The sequence below is a fragment of the Panulirus ornatus genome, chromosome 13, assembly GCF_036320965.1.
Source record: "Panulirus ornatus isolate Po-2019 chromosome 13, ASM3632096v1, whole genome shotgun sequence".
Classification (NCBI taxonomy): Eukaryota; Metazoa; Arthropoda; class Malacostraca; order Decapoda; family Palinuridae; genus Panulirus; species Panulirus ornatus.
The window spans coordinates 51147435-51169193 of NC_092236.1; the positions used below are offsets into that span (position 1 = coordinate 51147435).

At 43.3% G+C, this 21759-nt stretch overlaps 1 protein-coding gene across 1 annotated transcript in view; it reads left to right on the plus strand.

Moving 5' to 3' along the window:
* LOC139752868 (uncharacterized) overlaps positions 1-12102 on the plus strand; it is a 13787-nt gene extending 1685 nt beyond the window's left edge. The window contains exons 2-6 of the mRNA XM_071668864.1: positions 1716-1774; positions 4553-5388; positions 7317-7537; positions 9809-10008; positions 11751-12102. Of these exons, the coding sequence (XP_071524965.1) occupies positions 1716-1774; positions 4553-5388; positions 7317-7537; positions 9809-10008; positions 11751-11915 (1481 nt within the window). The 3' untranslated portion in view covers positions 11916-12102. The remainder of the gene's footprint in view (positions 1-1715; positions 1775-4552; positions 5389-7316; positions 7538-9808; positions 10009-11750) is intronic.
* Positions 12103-21759: the final 9657 nt, after the last annotated feature.

Genomic DNA, 21759 nt, shown 5'->3' on the forward strand with positions numbered 1-21759 from the left:
ATATATATATATATATATATATATTATATATTAATTAGGTGTCATAGTTATTAATATATATATATATATATATATATATATATATATATATATATATATATATATATATATATATATATATATATATATATATATTGATAACTATGACACCTAATTAACCTAAACAAACTCCTGTAATATCTTTATGGCTAGTTAGTTGTTTAATGGAACCTTCTTCATTTATCTAAGAGAATTCTAAGACCAGTCACATTGACGCTACACGTATGTGTCTGGTTCTGCTGTGTGGAGTTCTGGGGGGGGAGGGCAGTACACGTTCCTGTGTGGAATCACTTGTTGATAGAAAATGAATCTTTACGGTTTTTAAAATGAAGCTGTTAGAAGTCAAAGATCCTGGTCAACACGAGTGAAAGGCCTGAGAGAAAGAGGAGTACACGAGTGAAAGGATTGAGAAAAAGAGTACAGGAGTGAAAGGACTGAGAGAAAGAGGAGTACATGAGTGAAAGGATTGAGAGAAAGAGGAGTATACGAGTGATAGGACTGAGAGAAAGAAGGGTGCGTGAGTGAAAGGCCTGAGAGAAAAAGGACAACACGAGTGAAAGGCCTGAGAGAAAGAGGAGTACATGAGTGAAAGGACTGAGAGAAAGAGGAGTACATGAGTGAAAGGCCTGAGAGAGAGAGAGAACAATAAAAGATATTCTGAGAGACAGAATGATGTACTTTGATCACAATTCCTGCTAATGGATATTCTAAGCCACGCTTTGACCAGTCAACTTAACATGCAAAGCACAAGAGACATTTACATAGATCCAAAAGTCTATGTTCCATTTTTTTTTTCTTTTGCACTTTGGATTGAAGGTGTGTGTGTGTGTGTGTGTGTGTGTGTGTGTGTGTGTGTAGTGTATGGGAAGGAGAGTGAAAGATAACAGACAGACTGATAACGACATCATAGAATTACCAAAATGTATTCCATTTGCACCAGTTTCATCACCCACGAGAACAACAAGGAAACAGAGACTTATTTACATTTTGTAACATCGACATAAAAGATGTATTTACATTTTGTAACATCGACATAAAAGATGTATTTACATTTTTGTAACATCGACATAAAAGATGTATTTACATTGTATAACATCGACATAAAAGATGTATTTACATTTTGTAACATCGACATAAAAGATGTATTTACATTTTGTAACATCGACCTAAAAGATGTATTTACATTTTGTAACATCGACATAAAAGATGTATTTACATTTTATAACATCGACATAAAAGATGTATTTACATTTTATAACATCGACATAAAAGATGTATTTACATTATGTAACATCGACATAAAAGATGTATTTACATTATGTAACATCGACATAAAAGATGTATTTACATTTTGTAACATCGACATAAAAGATGTATTTACATTTTATAACATCGACATAAAAGATGTATTTACCGTGTACAATAAATGTTAGTTCTGGCCTCAAACAACACTTGTGTTAACCCTTATCATACACACGAGGAACAGAACAGTAGGTGGTGTGTGTGTGTGTGTGTGTGTGTGTGTGTGTTTTGCTTGATGTATGACGATATAAAGTTGGATTACCTGTCAATCTCTCTCAATCTCTTACCAATCATATGTCCGTCTGTTTGTGTGTTTGTTTTATACAGAGGCTAATAATGTTCTCAACTCTCTCCCTCCTCCTCTCTCTTCCCAGGTGAGGTACCTGCTGGGCAGAAGGGCGTCAGGACTTTCACTAAGGTCGACAGTCTTATGGTAAGTCACCACCCTTACGTCTCTATATCTCAGGGATGTCATGGCCGTCTCCCATCCCATTCCCCGAGCCTACCCCATCGCTAAGCCAACCATTCCCATCATTACCCATCTCCATACCAGCGCTTCCATCATGACCCCCATCCTGAGGTATGAAAGTCCATCACTCCCCCCATCCTCTCACAGCCCTCCCCATCACTCCCCATCCTCTAGCAGCACTTCCCATCATTCCCCATCTTCTAGCAGCACTCTCCATCACTTCCCATCCTCTTGCAGCCCTCCCCCTCACTCCCCATCCTCTAGCAGCCCTCCCCATCACTCCCCATCCTCTTGCAGCCCTCCCCCTCACTCCCCATCTTCTAGCAGTACCCTCCATCACTCCCCATCTTCTGGCAGCACTCTCTATCACTCCCCATCCTCTAGCAGCACTTCCCATCACTCCCCATCTTCTGGCAGCACTCTCCATCACTCCCCATCCTTTAGCAGCCCTCCCCATCACTCCCCATCCTCTTGCAGCCCTCCCCATCACTCCCCATCCTTTAGCAGCACTTCCCATCATTCCCCATCTTCTAGCAGCACTCTCCATCACTCCCCATACTCTATAGCAGCACTCTCCATCACTCCCCCATCCTCTTGCAGCCCTCCCCATCACTCCCCATCCTCTAGCAGCACTTCCCATCACTCCCCATCCTCTAGCAGCCCCTCCCATCACTCTCTATCCTCTCACAGCCCTTCCCATCACTCTCTATCCTCTCACAGCCCTTCCCATCACCATACCATCTCTCAAGCTAGTGGTGGTGCTGTGCTCCCTCCCCTTTTCACCCTTCCTCCCACCCATTCCTTGTAATTCCCCCCCCCCCTCCCTCCCTCTCCCTCCGTGATGTACCATCTCCTTTCCCACCTATCCCCCATCCCCCCACCATCCACATCCTCCCACCCCTACCCTGCGTTCCAACACCATCTCTTTCTTGATGCATCCTCTCGTCCCAGCTCCGTCCCATGATATACCTTCCCTCCTATCCCAGCACCGTCCCTGGACACCCGTCGTCCCTTACACCGTCTTAGAGCCATCCCATTACTACCCACCATCTATCCACACACTCCCCCATCCACCCCAAACCTCCCTCCGCCACTATTCTTGTGGGTTGCCACACGCCTCCGGCCAGACATAGAACGTTGCTTCTCCCTTACATGGGTTTTCCATTGGATATTTCCATTCAAGCTCTTGACTCCACGGAGCCAGATACTTGAATACGATTTCCTTCACCTGAACCACACGAAAAAGATATACGATACCACACACACACACACACACACACACACACACACACACACACACACACACACACACACAGAACAGTTTTAGGAGGTCATGTGAAACAATTCCCTTAGATTTCTACGAGAGAGTGAGCTCTGTCTTTGATGAAAAAATGGCTGGATGGATTGTATGAATCTGGACTGCCAGAAAGCATTTGACACTATCCCGCATCGGAGGATGATCGAGGAGATGGCCCACTACGTAAGAATAGGAGGAGATATTCCTACAATGGATGAAAGATGATGTTAGTAGAAGGGAACAAAGGGCACTTGTCAATGGAAGCATCCAAATGGGTAGGGTAGGGGAGGGGGTCACCAGCGCAGTACCCTAGGGTTGTGTTCTGGGACCGTAACTCTTCTTGATCTATGCGAAGAACTTGCCAGATGTTATGGACTAAAAACCTTCTTCTGTTTGCGGTGACGATAGAGGTCATGAGGGAAGTGAAGATAAAAACGAGCAAGGGGACCTAGACAGAGTCCAAGATTGGCCTGATACGTGAGAGGGACGTGGGATTTCATATCGTTCCTTGACCTGTCGCCAGAGTTCCACATTCAAGGAGACAAACTGTCTGCTGGCAAATAGCATGAGAACTTTCAGGTCTAGTGAGTTAACCAATTGGTCATGGCCTACGTAAGGCTCAAATTAGAATGTGCTTTTCAAATTTGGTCATCCCACCGAATGAAGCACAAAGAGTTGATAGACAAAGTCCAGAGGAGAGAGCTAATTTAGAAGCCTCCAGTTTACCTATCATGGAAGAGAGAAGAGTGAGGGACGACCTGATCACAACCATTACGATTGATGAAATAGATAGTAAACAGTTCCTCGAAAGATGTAGGAATGGAAAATATAGAAAAAAAAAAACAACAGAAAACACGACCTAAGATAAAGCAAGAGACTTGTTAAAGCAAAAAGTTATAAAGTCGTTTCATAGTATAAGACTTGTGGTTGAGAGGAACATTTTGAAACAGGATGGGGTAAACATGGAGGGCATCCAAGAGTTCCAAAGTTGCAATTTGGTGGAGACTGGCCAAGAGATGGGTGCCCCTCGAGTGTAAGAGCTTCCTCCCTGTAAAGTATAAATGGTTAATAACCTACAATGACCATGAGGCAGCACAGCCGTGCACAGGGTCGGGTCTACATAGGTTCGAATCCTTGGGCGTGGCTTTCGGCCCACACATACCCCAAGTGTTCATCCACCCCTAAGGGTTGGCCGGATAAATAGGTACTTAGCTTAGGCTTGTGTGTGTGTGTGCGCGCGCGCGCGCGCACGCGCGCGAGGCTCCCATTTGAAGAATAAAGGGCGACTAAATGCAATAGAAGAAGATTCTGTATGGAGGAGGCAGTATGTGAATGCTTCTTGGAGTTTGTAAGTATTTTACCTCATACAACCCCGTGACTAGGGGATGGATAGATGTTGATAGATAAATAAATATAGATATAGATACTCACATCACTATCTGCAGATACGGAACATCTCTGGCCAGACTGATGTCATAGTGGCTGACGAGGGCGTCATAGTGGCTGACGAGGGTGTCATGGCTGACGAGGGCATCATAGTGGCTGACGAGGGCATCATAGTGGCTGACGAGGACATCATAGTGGCTGACGAGGACATCATGATGGCTGACGAGGGCGTCATAGTGGCTGACGAGGACGTCGTAGTGGCTGACGAGGGCGTCATAGTGGCTGACGAGGACGTCGTAGTGGCTGACGCGGGCGTCATAGTGGCTGACGAGGACATCGCAGTGGCTGACGAGGACATCGTAGTGGCTGACGAGGGCGTCATAGAGAACGCCACAGATCGGGGACATCCCCGCCTGATACATTCTCTCCATGGTTCCTCCTCCTCCTCGTCCTCCTCTTCCTCATCTTCCTCTTCCTCTCTCACCTCCTCCTCCTCCTCTTCCTCCCTCACCTCCTCCTCCCTCACCTCCTCCCTCACCTCCTCCTCCTCCCTTACCTCCTCCTCCTCCCTCACCTCACCTACAGACGGCGGCGTCGACGGACCACACCAACGGCTCTTCTGGTGGTGGGAGGAGTCTCCCACTTCCGCTCCTCCCACGGTCGCCAGCCACACCACCACGCCGCCCACGGAGGAGGTCGAGGTCATCTCCTCCTCCACCACCTCCGTCGCCAACCCCGTGTGTGGCGTGAGCGGTCGCATCGCCGGCGGGGTCGAGGCAGACACAGGGGCGTGGCCCTGGGCGGTGCTGGTCTTGAGTAAGCGTCGTCAGCCTTACTGTGGGGGAGTCCTCATCTCCTTCAGGCATGTCCTCACCGCCGCTCATTGCCTCACACGGTGAGTGTTGCTGTGTCGTCTCTCTCTCACTACTCGGTTCTCTAATTACACTAGAGCTTGTTAATTACTCACCACTTGGTTCTCTAATTACACTAGAGCTTGTTAATTACTCACCACTCGGTTCTCTAATTACACTAGAGCTTGTTAATTACTCACCACCTGGTTCTTTAATTACACTAGAGCTTAACATGTTAATTACTCACCACCTGGTTCTCTAATTACACTAGAGCTTGTTAATTACTCACCACCTGGTTCTCTCATTACACTAGAGCTTGTTAATTACTCACCACCTGGTTCTTTCATTACACTAGAGCTTGTTAATTACTCACCACCTGGTTCTCTCATGACGTTGCAACTCGTTCGTTGAATCTGTGTGGTGGTGAGAGACAGATGTACATACGCTCAAACGATCGAACTGGCAGCAGAAGTTGTTCGATTTCCTCTCATGTTATTCAATGTCTCTTTAGTTTTTTATCCTCTAGTGTTTTCCCGGTCATTTGAGAGCATTTTCTTTTTTTCCTCTTTCCTCTACTGTCGGTACAATGGTGTCATAATATGTTTGTGGTACAATGTTCTCTAATTACCATTCGTGCACCATCCTTGTGTGTTGTTGAAAGCTCGTTAATTACTCCACAAAAAAAGCAATTGTTAGTCTGATCATTAAGTTTGGCTCAAACATTTTCTTTTTTTCATAATGATTTGACTTTCGACTCACCTTAAAGTAACATTGCCAGCTTCATGTAACACTGCTGCCTTAAAGTAACATTGCCAGCATGGTGTAACACTGCTACTATCATGTAACACTGCCACCATCATGTAACACTGTTACCATGATGTAACACTGCCACCATGATGTAACACTGCCACCATGATGTAACACTGCCATCATCATGTAACACTGCTACCATGATGTAACACTGCCACCATGATGTAACACTGCCACCATCATGTAACACTGTTACCATGATGTAACACTGCCACCATGATGTAACGCTGCCACCATGATGTAACACTGCTACCATGATGTAACGCTGCCACCATGATGTAACACTGCCATCATCATGTAATACTGCTACCATGATGTAACACTGCCACCATCATGTAACACTGCTATCATGATGCAACACTGCCACCATGATGTAACACTGTTACCATGATGTAACACTGCCACCATGATGTAACACTGCTACCATGCTGTAACACTGCCACTATGAAATAACACTTTTACCATGAAGTAACACGCATGACAAAGTAACACTCACCATGGAGTAACACTACCACCATGAAGTAACACCCTCACCATGAAGTAACACCCTCACCATGAAGTAACACCCTCACCAGGAGGTAACACCAAAAAGTAACACACTCCTACCACGTAACAACACTACCATCATGTAACACTGCTGTCTTAAAGTAACACCGCTACCATGGTGTAACACTGCTACCATGACGTAACACTACCACCATCATGTAACAGTGCTACCATGATGTAACACTGCCACCATCATGTAACAATGCTACCATGATGTAACACTGCCACCATCATGTAACAGTGCTACCATGATGTAACACTGCCACCATCATGTAACAGTGCTACCATGATGTAACACTGCCACCATCATGTAACAGTGCTACCATGATGTAACACTGCCACCATCATGTAACAGTGCTACCATGATGTAACACTGCCACCATCATGTAACAATGCTACCATGATGTAACACTGCCACCATCATGTAACAGTGCTACCATGATGTAACACTGCCACCATCACAAAATAACACCAAACCACGAAAGAACACTCCCATCATCAAGCAACACTCACCCTTGAAGTAACACTACCTCCTTGAAGTAACACTCCCTCCATGAAGTAACACTACCTCTAAATGAAGTAACGCACCTCGCCTCTTGTTACAACATGTGTACAGTGGGAAGGTGTTGGGTCATTATCCACTGTGGGTGACGGTGGGAGTACATGACCTGCCCACCACTGAGGAAGGTCACCTGCTGGCGCTGGGGGTGAGCCGGGTCGTCTATCACTCACACTTCGGCCAAGAGGCAGAGTTCGACAGCGACATCGGTGTGTTGGTTCTGGCCACGCCCCTCGACCCCATGCTGAAGGCTATACCCGCCTGCCTCCCCCATCCAGGTAATGCTGCCTCTCCCACCCAGGTAATGCTGCCTCTCCCATCCAGGTAATGCTGCCTCTCCCATCCAGGTAATGCTGCCTCTCCCATCCAGGTAATGCTGCCTCTCCCATCCAGGTAATGCTGCCTCTCCCACCCAGGTAATGCTGTCTGTCTTCCTTTCGCAATTAATGCTGTCTGTCTTCTTTCTCAATTAATGCTGTCTGTCTTCCTTTCACAATTAATGCTGTCTGCCCTCCTTTCTCAATTAATGCTGTCTGTATTCTTTTCACAATTAATGCTGTCTGTCTTCCTTACTCAGTTAATACTGTCTTCTTTTCTCATTTAATGCTGTCTTCCTTTCTCAGTTAATGCTGTCTCCTCAGCATAGGTAATGCTGTCTTCCTTTCTCAAGTAATCCTATCCACCCCCCCACCCAGATAATGCTGACTCCCCTACACAGATAATTCTGCCTTCATCATCCTAGCAATCTCATTTGTCACAGCCAGTTAATGCTGCTGACTCCCACACTTAGAAAATGCTACCTCCCCCAACCATATAATCCTTTTCATCAAGTCTAGTTAATGCTGCCACCAGTATTCAAGTCATGCTGCCTCTAAAACCCAGCTAATGCTGCACAACGCGCGGACAGGCAATGCTACGTTCATTTAATGCTGCCTCTGTCTGTCACCTACATCAATGCCGTTTTCTAACCTAGCTAATGCTAACTTCCATGCTCAGGTCAGTCTGCTTAAACTCTCCAAGTAACATTAGTAAACTACACTCCTTTATCTAGCATTATGCTTCACCTTCTTCTCAAGTAATGCTGCCTTATCATTTAGGTCATGCTGCTTACCTATCCTAGACAGACTCTAAACTAACTTAGTTATGCTGTTTTCTTGACCCACTTATACCCTAGTAATGCTGTCATAGACCCACCCCACCTCACTTACCCAAACTCAAGCTATTGTCTAACTTACCGAAGTCATGCTGTTTTTTCTTCTATACCCGGATACACTTATGTAATGCTGACCTTCGCCCTATAAGTAATGCTGCGTTCACCATTAGGCTATGACGCGTCTCTTCTCCCACTGGGGAAAGTAACTCATCTCAGAATCTCTCTCAGACGCCATGACAATCTCCTAGAGCGGTTCGTGCCATTAACAGCGTCTCTCTCTCTCTCTCTCTCTCTCTCTCTCTCTCTCTCTCTCTCTCTCTCTCTCTCTCTCTACTTGTCCACAGTAACAATGTAGGACTTAAGTGGTGTAAATAAAGAGGGCTAATCTCCGTACTCAAGCTTTCGTCCTGTATCGCAGTAAAATGAGAAAGCAATGATCAAATACGCTGCTTCAAAACTTGTATATGAACATTTGCATGTGAAAAAGGAACCTTTACTTTTTTAGGTTCCTCCTGTGCCCAATTACGCGTGTTATCCCTGTGAACAATGTAGAACAGGAAGTGTTCTATGTGTTGAACACAACATGAATGAACTACATTCACGACTTCTGTGAAAACGAAAATGCTTCATGTCTGTAAGATCAGGATTCGAACACTTCTTTGATACAGTGGCAGCGAATTTACGTGAAACTGAGACTCTAACGTAATACATTTCCATTTGTGTTAATATCCTCTGTTGTGGTTCGGTATATATATGTATATATATATATATATATATATATATATATATATATATATATATATATATATATATATATATATATATATATATTGGAAAGGATCACAATTTTGCGCGTGATCAAGATATTCCTATGAGTCCACGGGGAAAATGAAACACGAAAACTTCCCAAGTGCACTTTCGTGTAATAATCACATCATCATGGGAGACACAAGAGAGAAATATAACAGTCAGTTGATATACATAAAACCAAATGGCGTCCTAGCTTCGTCTCTTTGATGTATATCAACTGACTGTTATATTTCTCTCTTGTGTCTCCCCTGATGATGTGATTATTACACGAAAGTGCACTTGGGAACTTTTCGTGTTTCATCTTCCCCGTGGACTCATAGGAATATATATATATATATATATATATATATATATATATATATATATATATATATATATATATATATATATATGTGTGTGTGTGTGTGTGTGTGTGTGTGTGTGTGTGTGTGTGTGTGTGTGTGCCTAGTTCTCAACGCAGCTGCTTGATTGATAGTTCCCGTTGCTCAAAATAGTTCCCATCCTTCTAAGAGTCCATGGGAATCAAAATGACCTATCTTAATCGTGCCAGTAAGCTCACATGACCTCTTGTCCTTGACATGATCAGAGTACAGTGTGGATGGGTCGAAAGTGGTGGTGGTGGGCTGGGGCACCACCAGCGAGGGTGGGTCGTCCAGCGGCACCTTACAGCAGGTGCAGATGACCGTCCTCCCCCACCAGGCTTGTCACAACGCCTACAGAGACGAGTTCAAACCCAGGAAGATGATCTGCGCCGGACTCGAAGAAGGAGGAGCCGATTCATGTCAAGTAGGTCTTCCACTTTGCATGTTAAGTAAGTATTCCACTTTGCATGTTAAGTAGGTGTTCCACTTTGCATTTTATGTAGGTGTTCCACTTTGCATGTCGAGTAGGTGTTCCACTTTGCATGTCAAGCAGGTGTTCCACTTTGCATGTCAAGTAGGTGTTCCACTTTGCATTTTATGTAGGTGTTCCACTTTGCATGTCAAGTAGGTGTTCCACTTTGCATTTTATGTAGGTGTTCCACTTTGCATGTCAAGTAGGTGTTCCACTTTGCATTTTATGTAGGTGTTCCACTTTGCATGTCGAGTAGGTGTTCCACTTTGCATGTCAAGCAGGTGTTCCACTTTGTATGTCAAGCAGGTGTTCCACTTTGCATTTTATGTAGGTGTTCCACTTTGCATGTCGAGTAGGTGTTCCACTTTGCATGTTAAGTAGGTGTTCCACTTTGCATGTCAAGCAGGTGTTCCACTTTGCATGTCAAGTAGGTGTTCCACTTTGCATTTTATGTAGGTGTTCCACTTTGCATGTCGAGTAGGTGTTCCACTTTGCATGTCAAGTAGGTGTTCCACCTTGCATGTCAGGTAGGTGTTCCACTTTGCATTAAGTAGGTCCTCCACAAGTAGGTGTTCTGCTTTGCATGTCAAGTAGATGTTCCACTTTGCATGTCAAGTAGGTGTTCCACTTTGCATGTTAAGTAGGTGTTCCACTTTGCATTTTATGTAGGTGTTCCACTTTGCATGTCGAGTAGGTGTTCCACTTTGCATGTTAAGTAGGTGTTCCACTTTGCATGTCAAGTAGGTGTTCCACTTTGCATTTTATGTAGGTGTTCCACTTTGCATTTTATGTAGGTGTTCCACTTTGCATGTCGAGTAGGTGTTCCACTTTGCATGTCAAGCAGGTGTTCCACCTTGCATGTCAGGTAGGTGTTCCACTTTGCATGTTTAGTAGGTCCTCCACAAGTAGGTGTTCTGCTTTGCATGTCAAGCAGTGTTCCACTTTGCATGTCAAGTAGGTGTTCCACTTTGCATGTCAAGTAGGTGTTCCACTTTGCCTGTCAGGCCTTTGTTCATCGTGGAACCTGCCTTGTGGGATGAGCTGGACATTCTGGTACATTACCAAAAGGTAGCTTATACTGAGCCATCGCCTCACACTGAGGGAGGGAGGCAATAAACCCAGTAGCTCCAATGTGGTTCTTTAAGTCATACTAAGTGATACTTTGAACTGATGTTAACCATGTGAACTCACACTACTGGTCAAAAACCCTGGTATCTATCATACTCATGTCATGCCACAATGGATGTGTATCTTCGCTTCTCCAAAAAAGAAAATAGAGCTTTGTTAAGATGCATTTCGTTCTTCACTAGATCTAGAATACACTAGAAGGTGATTCTATCTAGATTAATACCTAAGTTTTCATCGTTTCAGTAGAGTGAAATGTGTATATTCGGGCAAGTCACTTGTTTACCAAATGGCGTCCTAGCTACGTCTCTTCGTTGTATATCAACTGACTGTTACCTTTCTTTCTTGTGTCTCCCCTGATGATATGATCATTACACGAAAGTGCACTTGGGAACTTATCGTGTTTCATTTTCCCCTGTGGACTCATAGGAAAATAACTTGATCACGCGCTATATTGTGATCCTTTCCAATATATATATATATATATATATATATATATATATATATATATACTCCATCCTTGAACAAAGGAACTCCGTTTCTTAACATCACTTCACTCCACTTGGCAGGGTGACTCCGGGGGGCCTCTGATCCACCACCACGAGGGACTGTGGACGGTGGTGGGCGTGGTCAGCTTTGGGCGTGGCTGTGGGCGTCCAGGGCACCCGGGCGTGTACACCAGGGTAACCGCCTTCCTCCCCTGGATCACCAAGGTCATGACCCTCTATCCATAGGTGTTGACCCTAGATCACCAAGGTCAGGACCCCCTCAGGTGTTGACCCCTGGCTCATTGAGGTCACTACCATTACGCTATTGGGTCATCAAGCGAACCAGACCAAATCACATGAGTGAGTAACTCTACCACATGTGTTTTTCTGACAGATCATTTGGCTATAAAGGAAAGAATCTTTAAAAAAGCAACCTGTGTTTCTCTCTAACCTGCTCTAACATGGCTGTGGATCGTCTTCATTACAGTATAAACGTTCCAATCCCACAATGTTTATAGTGACGTAGATATAGATTACCCTTTCGAAGGGATCTAAGATCATGTACAGTGACTTTCCAATCTTGTTAACACTTTACGTCTGTTGTATGGTGTCGCCAAATTACAGGAAGTTTAGAATACGCGAAACATATGTAACGAGTGACGTAATGTGATCTTGATACATAAAGTGTGTTTAGTTTGAAAGACATCGTTTGTCATAGTGTCACAGGAAATGTATATACATATGTGTGTGTGTGTGTGTGTGTTTGTTTTAGTTAAATTTTTCCTCTTCTACAGGTATTACTTTGGTTTTTGCTCCCGAGAGCTGGCTGCTTGTGTACCCCCCACCACTAACTAGATCACGTTATACTCGGCAAGCTGCTGCGTCACATGATTACTGTGTGGCCGTAGGCAACTCAAGGGTGGGCCGTTTTGATAACTGTTTCTTTCCCTTACACTTCGAAACTTTGGAACTCTCTACCTTCTCATGTCTATCCCATGGCACATTTTAAAAGACAAGTTTTTCACTTCCTCCAGAATTCGTAGATACTTTCCCTTGTCTCTGTTTATTTCCTTTCATAATCCTCTCTATATTTCAGTTGTGGCCTGGCCATATATATATATATATATATATATATATATATATATATATATATATATATATATATATATATATATATATATATAAAAGAGACAAAAATTGAACTAACATTGCGGCGTAGGATCAGGGGGTCAAGTTTTGAAGTTAGCTTGGGAGAGTATATAGTCGGATCGCTGTCGACTCTTGTCAAGTAAGGATGCAGAGCTAGAACCACCCCAGATGTGAGGGCAGTACTCCATACAAGGACGGATCAAATCCCTTGTATAAACGGAGCAACTGTCCAGAAGGAAAAGAGATCTCGACATCTAAAGAGGACTCCCAGTTTCTTAGAGGTAGACTTAGCCATCCCGTAATGCGAGGCATCCAAGGAAGAGCGGAAGTTCCAGTAATGCCAAGTATGTTCACTGAGTCAAGAGGTGGACTTACGGAACCGTCAAAGGAGAGACGAGACTTGTGAGGAGTTCTCGACAGAGAGCTGGGTAGAAATTGGGTCTCGGAGGCATTAAACTTAATCACATTTTGTCTGGTTTTTTCGTACGACCTTTAAGAATGATTCTTAATTCCACGTTGTCATATCTAGGGGTCGTACTGTCGTGCACAAGGGTCGTATCGTCGTGCACAAGGGTTGTACCTTCTTGCACAAGGGTCGTATCGTCGTGCACAAGGGTCGTACTGTCATGCACAAGGGTCGTACCATCGTACACCAGGGTCGTACCATCGTACACAAGGGTCGTACCGTCATGCACAAGGGTCGTACCATCGTACACCAGGGTCGTACCATCGTACACAAGGGTCGTACCGTCATGCACAAGGGTCGTACTGTCATGCTCAAAGGTCGTACCGCCGTGCACAAGGGTCGTATCGTCGTCTTCAAAGTATACGTCGCACTAAAAGACTATGGTGATGTCGTACATGGCATAATGTGTCTGACACTAAAACTCGAGGAACAAAATTGCTATGAAAAGTCAATGCTAAATAACATAATGCGAAATATACGACATCGAAAGAGGCTTGGCTAATCAATCAACGATTTAGGATAATTCAGCTCAATCCATTATCCCAACACTCATAATCACTTTTCTTTATTCTTACAGGAACGGATAATTGATAACTTGGACATTAGCAACCCTCTCATAACACCGTTATCAACATCCCTCCTTGTTGAACCTGTGGGTTATGTAAATGAATAGTTTCATGGATTCATTTCCTTAAGGCCTGGTCGGGTGGATGACTCCGTTCGTGCAATGAGGTTCCGAATCATTGATTCATCCACGACATGATCAATTAAACTCATGAACGTATTATAGCCAAAGATTCATTTCGATATTTTTGCTCTCTCGTCTACGCTCGATACACAAAGGAGTATTCCCAATACAAAGAGAGAAACTCTTACTGGACTAAGTTGGTCTTGGGTGTAAATGGACACTAGAACTGAAACACAGTGCAGTTGGGGCACCACTGTCAGCTGTCCAGGTAAACAGGGTTTATCTGGACGACCAACACAGTTAAACTCGACCTTGTTATTTATTTTTTCTTAACCAAGGCACTTGATTATTGTGTGGCTATCAGCAACTCAAGGGTGGGCCGTTTTGATACCTACTTCTTTCCCTTACACGTCGAAGCTTTGGAACTCTCAACCTTCTCATGTCTTTCCCATTAACTATGACCTGGCACATGTTTAAGAGACAGGTCTTTCACTTTCTTAAAAATGTGTCAATACTCTCCTCTCTCTCTCTCTCTCTCTCTCTCTCTCTCTCTCTCTCTCTCTCTCTCTCTCTCTCTCTCTCTCTCTCTCTCTCTCTCTCTCTCCCACACACACACACACACATCGCTCCTGCCTCAAGAGGTTGACATCATTGGCCATTCGCTCCGCCTCGCACTCTACTGAGATGAAAGCCAAGATTTTCTGTGATGCTTGAGGAATATAACTCGAGAGCATCCTCGTGGAGATGATAGGGTTATCTCTCTCTCTCTCTCTCTCTCTCTCTCTCTCTCTCTCTCTCTCTCTCTCTCTCTCTCTCTCTCTCTCTCACTCTCTCACTCTCTCCCAGGAGAGTGGAGGAGGAGGAGTGGAGGCAATATTGCCAGCATCAGTGGTTGATCGAAACCATCATGCATCATTTCCTCGTTGCCTGAGATTTTCCCAAAAGACCCTCAAGTCGTGTGGGAGTGAGTAAGAAAATCGCTCTATCACTCAATAATTTTGTTGATCGATGAATGAACGGGGGACAGACAGTGAAGTAATGGGAAAACAACCCTTATAGAGACGAAGGTGAATCTTGATTTTTCCTTCGATTCCAAGAACAAGCTTCCTAGTACCTTCCTTAGATAGATATCTACCAGAGGACTTGTACGTACGGAGGAGACGAATTAGAATATAAATCCTACAAAACAAATGGATGGCTTACTTCACGATGGGTTTGGCTCTCTACTGTTCTTAGGGGTGACGCTATTTAGTGATTTTATCGATCTATCTATCTATGATCTATTCTTTCTTCTTTCTATCTATCGTGATCTACGCATCTTCAATCCCAGGACCCCTTTCATGAGGCCTCTGCAACACAGGTCGTGATGGATGGTGATGTGCATTTGTCTGGGCAAGGTAAGGGCAGGGCAACTGAGGGGGTGAGGTGTGTAGTGTCTTCAGTATGGAAGTGAGGTACGAGGGCACTGAACCGATGTTTGTAATGTTTAAGAGAAGCATTTCGTCCCTCGTCCAAAGCAAAAAGTGTGACTCGTGTTTGTCTAGGGAGTGCAGTTTCATATACGTGTGTGTTTGGTAGACTGGTGTTTGTCAGGTCGTTCACATGTGTGAATGTGGTTCGTCAGTGTAGTTCTTGCTGAGGGTAAGGGAATATGTGAATATGTGTGGCTGGGGTGGTGAGGTTTCTTTTCTGTGAAAAGGTCGATGGGTGGTTATAAAGTGGTGAGATGAGAGAGGATCATTGCTGTTACATAGATTTTGGTGCCAAACACGTCAAGGTGGGACTCTTTGTTTCTCTGAGTACTTGATGAATGTTTGTGGTTGTTAAGCAGCCAGTGCTTTTTTTATAAATTATCTGCATGACATAGTCTGTAGTGTCATTACATTTGCTTTGGAAGGAGTTGGTGACTAAGACTGGTGAGGCATAGTTTAGAGTGGAGCGGGTATATTGTTTATAGAGGGGTATTGAGGGATTCTTTTTGTCTAAATCTAGTACCAGTAAATGATCTAAAAGTATTTACGTTGTTTAAGGACTTTTGTTAACGTTGCCACAGTGGTGCTGTGGAGATGAAATCCAAATGAACCCACAGGAAACAGAAAGACAGAGGAGCCAAGCTTCCGTCTATTTCTGAAGACCTCTTCAGGGACAACATGAGAGTTTTGAAAAATAGACGAACGTTTGGCGTCCTCCTTGGCCATTCTGTTTCCCGTGAGTTTATGGTGTGGTGGAGGTGGGTGGACGTCATGGGCTCGTCACATGTGTTGCCTTGAATGGTTGGTGTTTTGTTTTTGGACTCTTGATCACAAGGTGATATAAGGATACAGTTTCGGTTCGTGTCATCGAGGGTTTGAGAAGAAGGTATTAGAATCGTATGAGGATCCGACACCTTTCTCTCTTGAGCCAGCCAGTCGGTCCTCAATGCCTGATACCACGTCGCATTCTACAGTGAGGTGTTGTGTTCGAAGTGGAACGTTCGTCTGTATATGAGAGGACAGTTCACACTGATCAGTGGGATGGTAATAGAACCTTCTTCCCATAGGGGATGGAGGGAGGCTGAAGTCATACATTGTAACGTAAGTTCCAGGATACAAAGTAACTCTGAGCCAGACAGTATGGGTGAGGATGGGTGACACATACCTGGACAATACACTAACTTCGAAGGGTGACAGGCGAAGTTGGATGGTCCCAGAGAACAAGAAGTCCCTCTTTCCCCGTCATTAGGGAAAAAAAAGTCTCCCATTGTAATGGGTTATGTATTGTGTACAGAGGCAGGCTGAAAGGGGGTTTTATAGTACACCATATATCACAGATTACAGTGTGATAACGGTAGGTACATATGGAAAATATATGTAGTCTATATATTGCATTACTACATATGTGATGCCTGAATCGCTCAAGAGTATGGAAGGTTTTCGATACAGTGAGAGAATTATCTTCAAGATTTATTATCATCAATAAAATAGGTGCAAAAGTTGCGAAAAATGAGATAGCTCTAAGCCCTTGACTGCTCTCTTTCACAGGTAGGAGACCATAAACCAAAACCTATCGCCCAATGAGCTTCAGTTTCACTGGATTTTCGTACGCGAACGCATACATACATATACCACAGTGTGAGCTCATCCTTTTATGGATTTACATACACGAACATCCGTACTGTATGTAAATTTGATATTGGTTTTTTTCCATGTATATCATTGGCTTTCATGCAGGCGATTCCCGTCGCTGGCAGTCGTATTCTTTCCAAACATACGACTGACGCATCTACGTCACGCCCAACTCAGTGTACCCAGAGCACTGGTGCCTAATGGATGTAACCAGTGGGTCTGTGTTTGTGGATTGGGTTTTTCTGACGTGTTTATACGTTCTGTTACCTCGCCGTTGCGTTGTGAGATATGCTTACGTAGCAGTGAGTACACGGAACAGTGAGTGTTGACCTTAGAGCATTGACATAAAGGTGTACAGACATTGAAAAAGAGTGTAATCGTTCGTTTATTGTTGCCATGGAGTTCACAGGCGTTCGTTACGTTCGGTCGCCAGCGGTTCGTCACTGAGCGAGGCTTCGAAACATTCAGGTAAGTGAGTTGTTTTCGTATCATATAGCCTCTTAGCTTTATTCATGCTCAGATTTTTAGGTAATGTGTGTATAGAAAGTATAGATAAATAGATATGGTTTACATATGTATGTTCATAGGAGTAGTAAACTCGCTGGAGAAACTCGCAAGTGGCAAGGTCACTGAACGAAGCTTCGAGACATGCAGGCAAGTGGTTTTGAGTTGTTTTCATTTCATTCATTCTCGTATCTTTATTTATGCTCCGATTCTTATTATTCACAGGGAACATAGGTGAATAGATACATTTTATATTTATACATCTTTATAGGAGTGAACTCGCTGGAAAATTAGATACTTAAGCTGCCAATCTCTCGACTTTATTTCAAAACATTTTACAGGCTTATCTTTCCAGCAGGTTCACTCATTGCTTCATGTTGTATGTGAATCAGTAGAATTGTGTGTACAATTTTCCACTTCGTGTTTTCGTACAGAAATAGCCATCGCTTTTTTTTTTTACAAGTGTTCGTTTAAAAGACGTTCTAGATAAACGTTTCAAAGTCGTAATAGTGAAGGAATAGACTTTTGTTTTTTTATTGAGCTCAGTGGTAATGTATTTCCTCGAGACGTGTAACCGTGTTGGTGCGCATGCTTGAACTGTTCCGAGACCCTGAACGAATCTTCGAACCCTGCGTGGGTCGGAGAGCCATTCCTCCCCTCCCCCCCCCCGACTCCTGGCCCGGGGTCTGAGGGTGTGTTAACATCTGTTGTTGACATCATGATAGAAACTATGATTCGACACAGCTGCCAATCATTTAAAAGACTACCACTCAAACGTCTACCACTCAATTTAAACGACTACCACTCAACTTAAACGACTACCACTCAGTTTAAACGACTACCTCTCCATTGAAACGCCTACCACGCCATTTAAACGACTACCACTCCATTGAAACGCCTACCACGCCATTTAAACGACTACCACTCCATTTAAATGACTACTGTTTAAACAGCTACGACTCATTATAAAAGACTACCACTCCATTTAAACGACTACCACTCAGTTTAAACGACTACCACTCAGTTGAAACGACTACCACGCCATTTAAACGACTACCACTTCATTTAAACGACCATCATTTAAACGACTACCATTCAGTTTAAAAGCCTACCACTCCATTTGAACGACTACCACTCCATTTAAACGACTACCACTCCATTGAAACGCCTACCACGCTATTTAAACGACTACCACTCCATTTAAACGACTACCACTCCATTTAAACGACTACCACTCCATTTAAACGACTACCACTCCATTTAAACGATTTTCAATATGGTTTTCGACGACATGGTTCATGTCATTGTCTTACGAATATGATATAATCAACGTGTATGAAAAAATGCAGCTATCATCTATTCAGATGTTCAGAAACCATTGGATTAAGTTTTGCATCGAAGGCTAACCAGAGAAAATTTAAGTCTTGTGGTATATATGTAGTTGTGATTGGGTAATTGGGGTGGGGTAGGGGGGGGTTATGTTGGTTCACTGGCCCCTCAAACGATGGTGACCGATGGTTAGCTCTGAGAATGGTTGGGCATAACGGAAGTGTGGTTGGGCTGTGGTGTGAGAGCTGGTGCTTAATATGGAAATATGTCGGGAGAAAATTGAACCGTCTACCCTTTCATAAAGACGTCGATAAACTGGTGGGCCTGGAGGCTCATTGGTGGCAAATGAATTCTAACATCAGTAAATGTAAAGTTCTACCTTTTTTTTTTTTTTTTTCAGAAAAAAAAACGAGATTAAGGGGAAATTACTTTATAAATTCTGAAATTACGTTATACGTTCTGAAATTACATTATAGATTCCGAAATTACATTATGAATTCTAAAATTATATTAATTCTAAAATTACATTATAAATTCCGAAATTACATTACAAATTCTGAAATTACATCATAAATTCTGAAATTACATTATAAATTATGATATCATAGATTCCGAAATTACAGTATAGATTCCGAAATTACATTATCAATTCCGAAATTACGTTATCAATTCCGAAATTACATTATAGATTCTGAAATTACATTATAAATTCCGAAATTGCATTATCAATTCTGAAATTACATTATGAATTCTGAAATTACATTAGAGATTCCGAAATTGCGTTACAAATTCTAAAATTACATTACAGATTCCGAAATTACATTACTAATTTCTGAAATTACATCATCAATTCTGGAATTACATTATAAATTCCGAAATTACATTATAAATTCCGAAATTACATTATAAGTTCTGAAATTATATTACGAATTCTGAAATTACATTATAAATTCTGACGTGCCTCGTACGTGAAATTGTTTGAACGTAAAGTACGCGAAAAACGTTACGAATGAAAAAGAGATGAATGTCGTCGAAAGCAGAAAAATAATATATAACATTTATGTAGAAAAATCTCGAAATAAGTCCTTTCATTTCCTCTTGTAATGCATGTTAAGTGCAACAATGTAGAGAGACAGTCATAGCATTTATCAAGGATGAAGCGAACTCTTGATTACATGGCATCTTTATTGCTAACAACAACGACAACAACAACACTATAACCACCATTACCACCACCACCACTAACAAACCCCCATCCCCCTACACCACACTCCACCACACTCCTCCACCACACTCCTCCACCTCCACCACAAACAACCCCCATCCCCCTACACCACACTCCACCACACTCCACCACCACCACCACCACAAACAAACCCCCATCCCCTACACCACACTCCAACACACTCCTCCACCACCACCACCACCACCACAAACAACCCCCATCCCCCGCACCACACTCCACCACACTCCTCCACCTCCACTACCACCACTAACAAACCCCCATCCCCCTACACCACACTCCACCACACTCCTCCACCTCCACCACCACTACCACTAACAAACCCCCATCCCCTACACCACACTCCACCACACTCCACCACACTCCTCCACCTCCACCACAAACAACCCCCATCCCTTACACCACACTCCACCACACTCCTCCACCTCCACCACAAACAACCCCATCCCCTACACCACACTCCACCACACTCCTCCACCTCCACCATCACCACCACTAACAAACCCCCATCCCTTACACCACACTCCACCACACACCACCACCACCACCACAAACAAACCCCCATCCCCTACACCACACTCCACCACACTCCTCCACCTCCACCACAAACAACCCCATCCCCTACACCACACTCCACCACACTCCTCCACCTCCACCATCACCACCACTAACAAACCCCCATCCCCTACACCACACTCCACCACACTCCACCACCTCCACCACAAGACCCCCTCACCATCACTCGTACCATCATCACGAAGTATCATCATTGCTATCACCATCATAACATCTATATCACCATCATAACATCTATATCACCATCATAACATCTATATCACCATCATAACATCTATATCACCATCATAACATCTATATCACCATCATAACATCTATATCACCATCATAACATCTATATCACCATCATAACATCTATATCACCATCATAACATCTATATCACCATCACTAACACCTCACAACTACCACCATCACTACCAACATTGCCAACCACCACTACCACCATCACTAACACCTCACATCTACCACCATCACCACAAACCACAATCCATTACCATCAGCTATGGTAATCACATATACAAGTCGATCTTTGTCTAACGACCCTGGACTCCCCTCACTGGACACACACTTCAGAATCATCTCGACATGCAATTAAAATGTCCAATCTCTCGTTATTGGCAGGAGCCAATGTTGCACACCATGGTCATAATTTCCATTTCCAGACGAGAGAGAGAGAGAGAGAGAGAGAGAGAGAGAGAGAGAGGGCGGGGTAGTGGAAGCCGGAGATATTGTGTTTTCAGACGATAATTATCTAAATGCATTAAATTTCTTGGTAATTATCTGATATATCGTTACTTTTAAAAATCCATTAAATTTCTGTGAGTAATTTGTCTGAATATATCGTTCATTGAAAAAATCTATCAAATTGCTGTGAGTAATTATCTTCATATATCGTTCCTATAAAAATCCATGAAATTTCGGTGAGTAATTAACTGCATATATCGTTCCTATAAAAATCCATTACATTTCTGTAATCATCTGCATAAATCGTTCCTATAAAGATCCATTAAATTTCTTTAATCATCTGCAT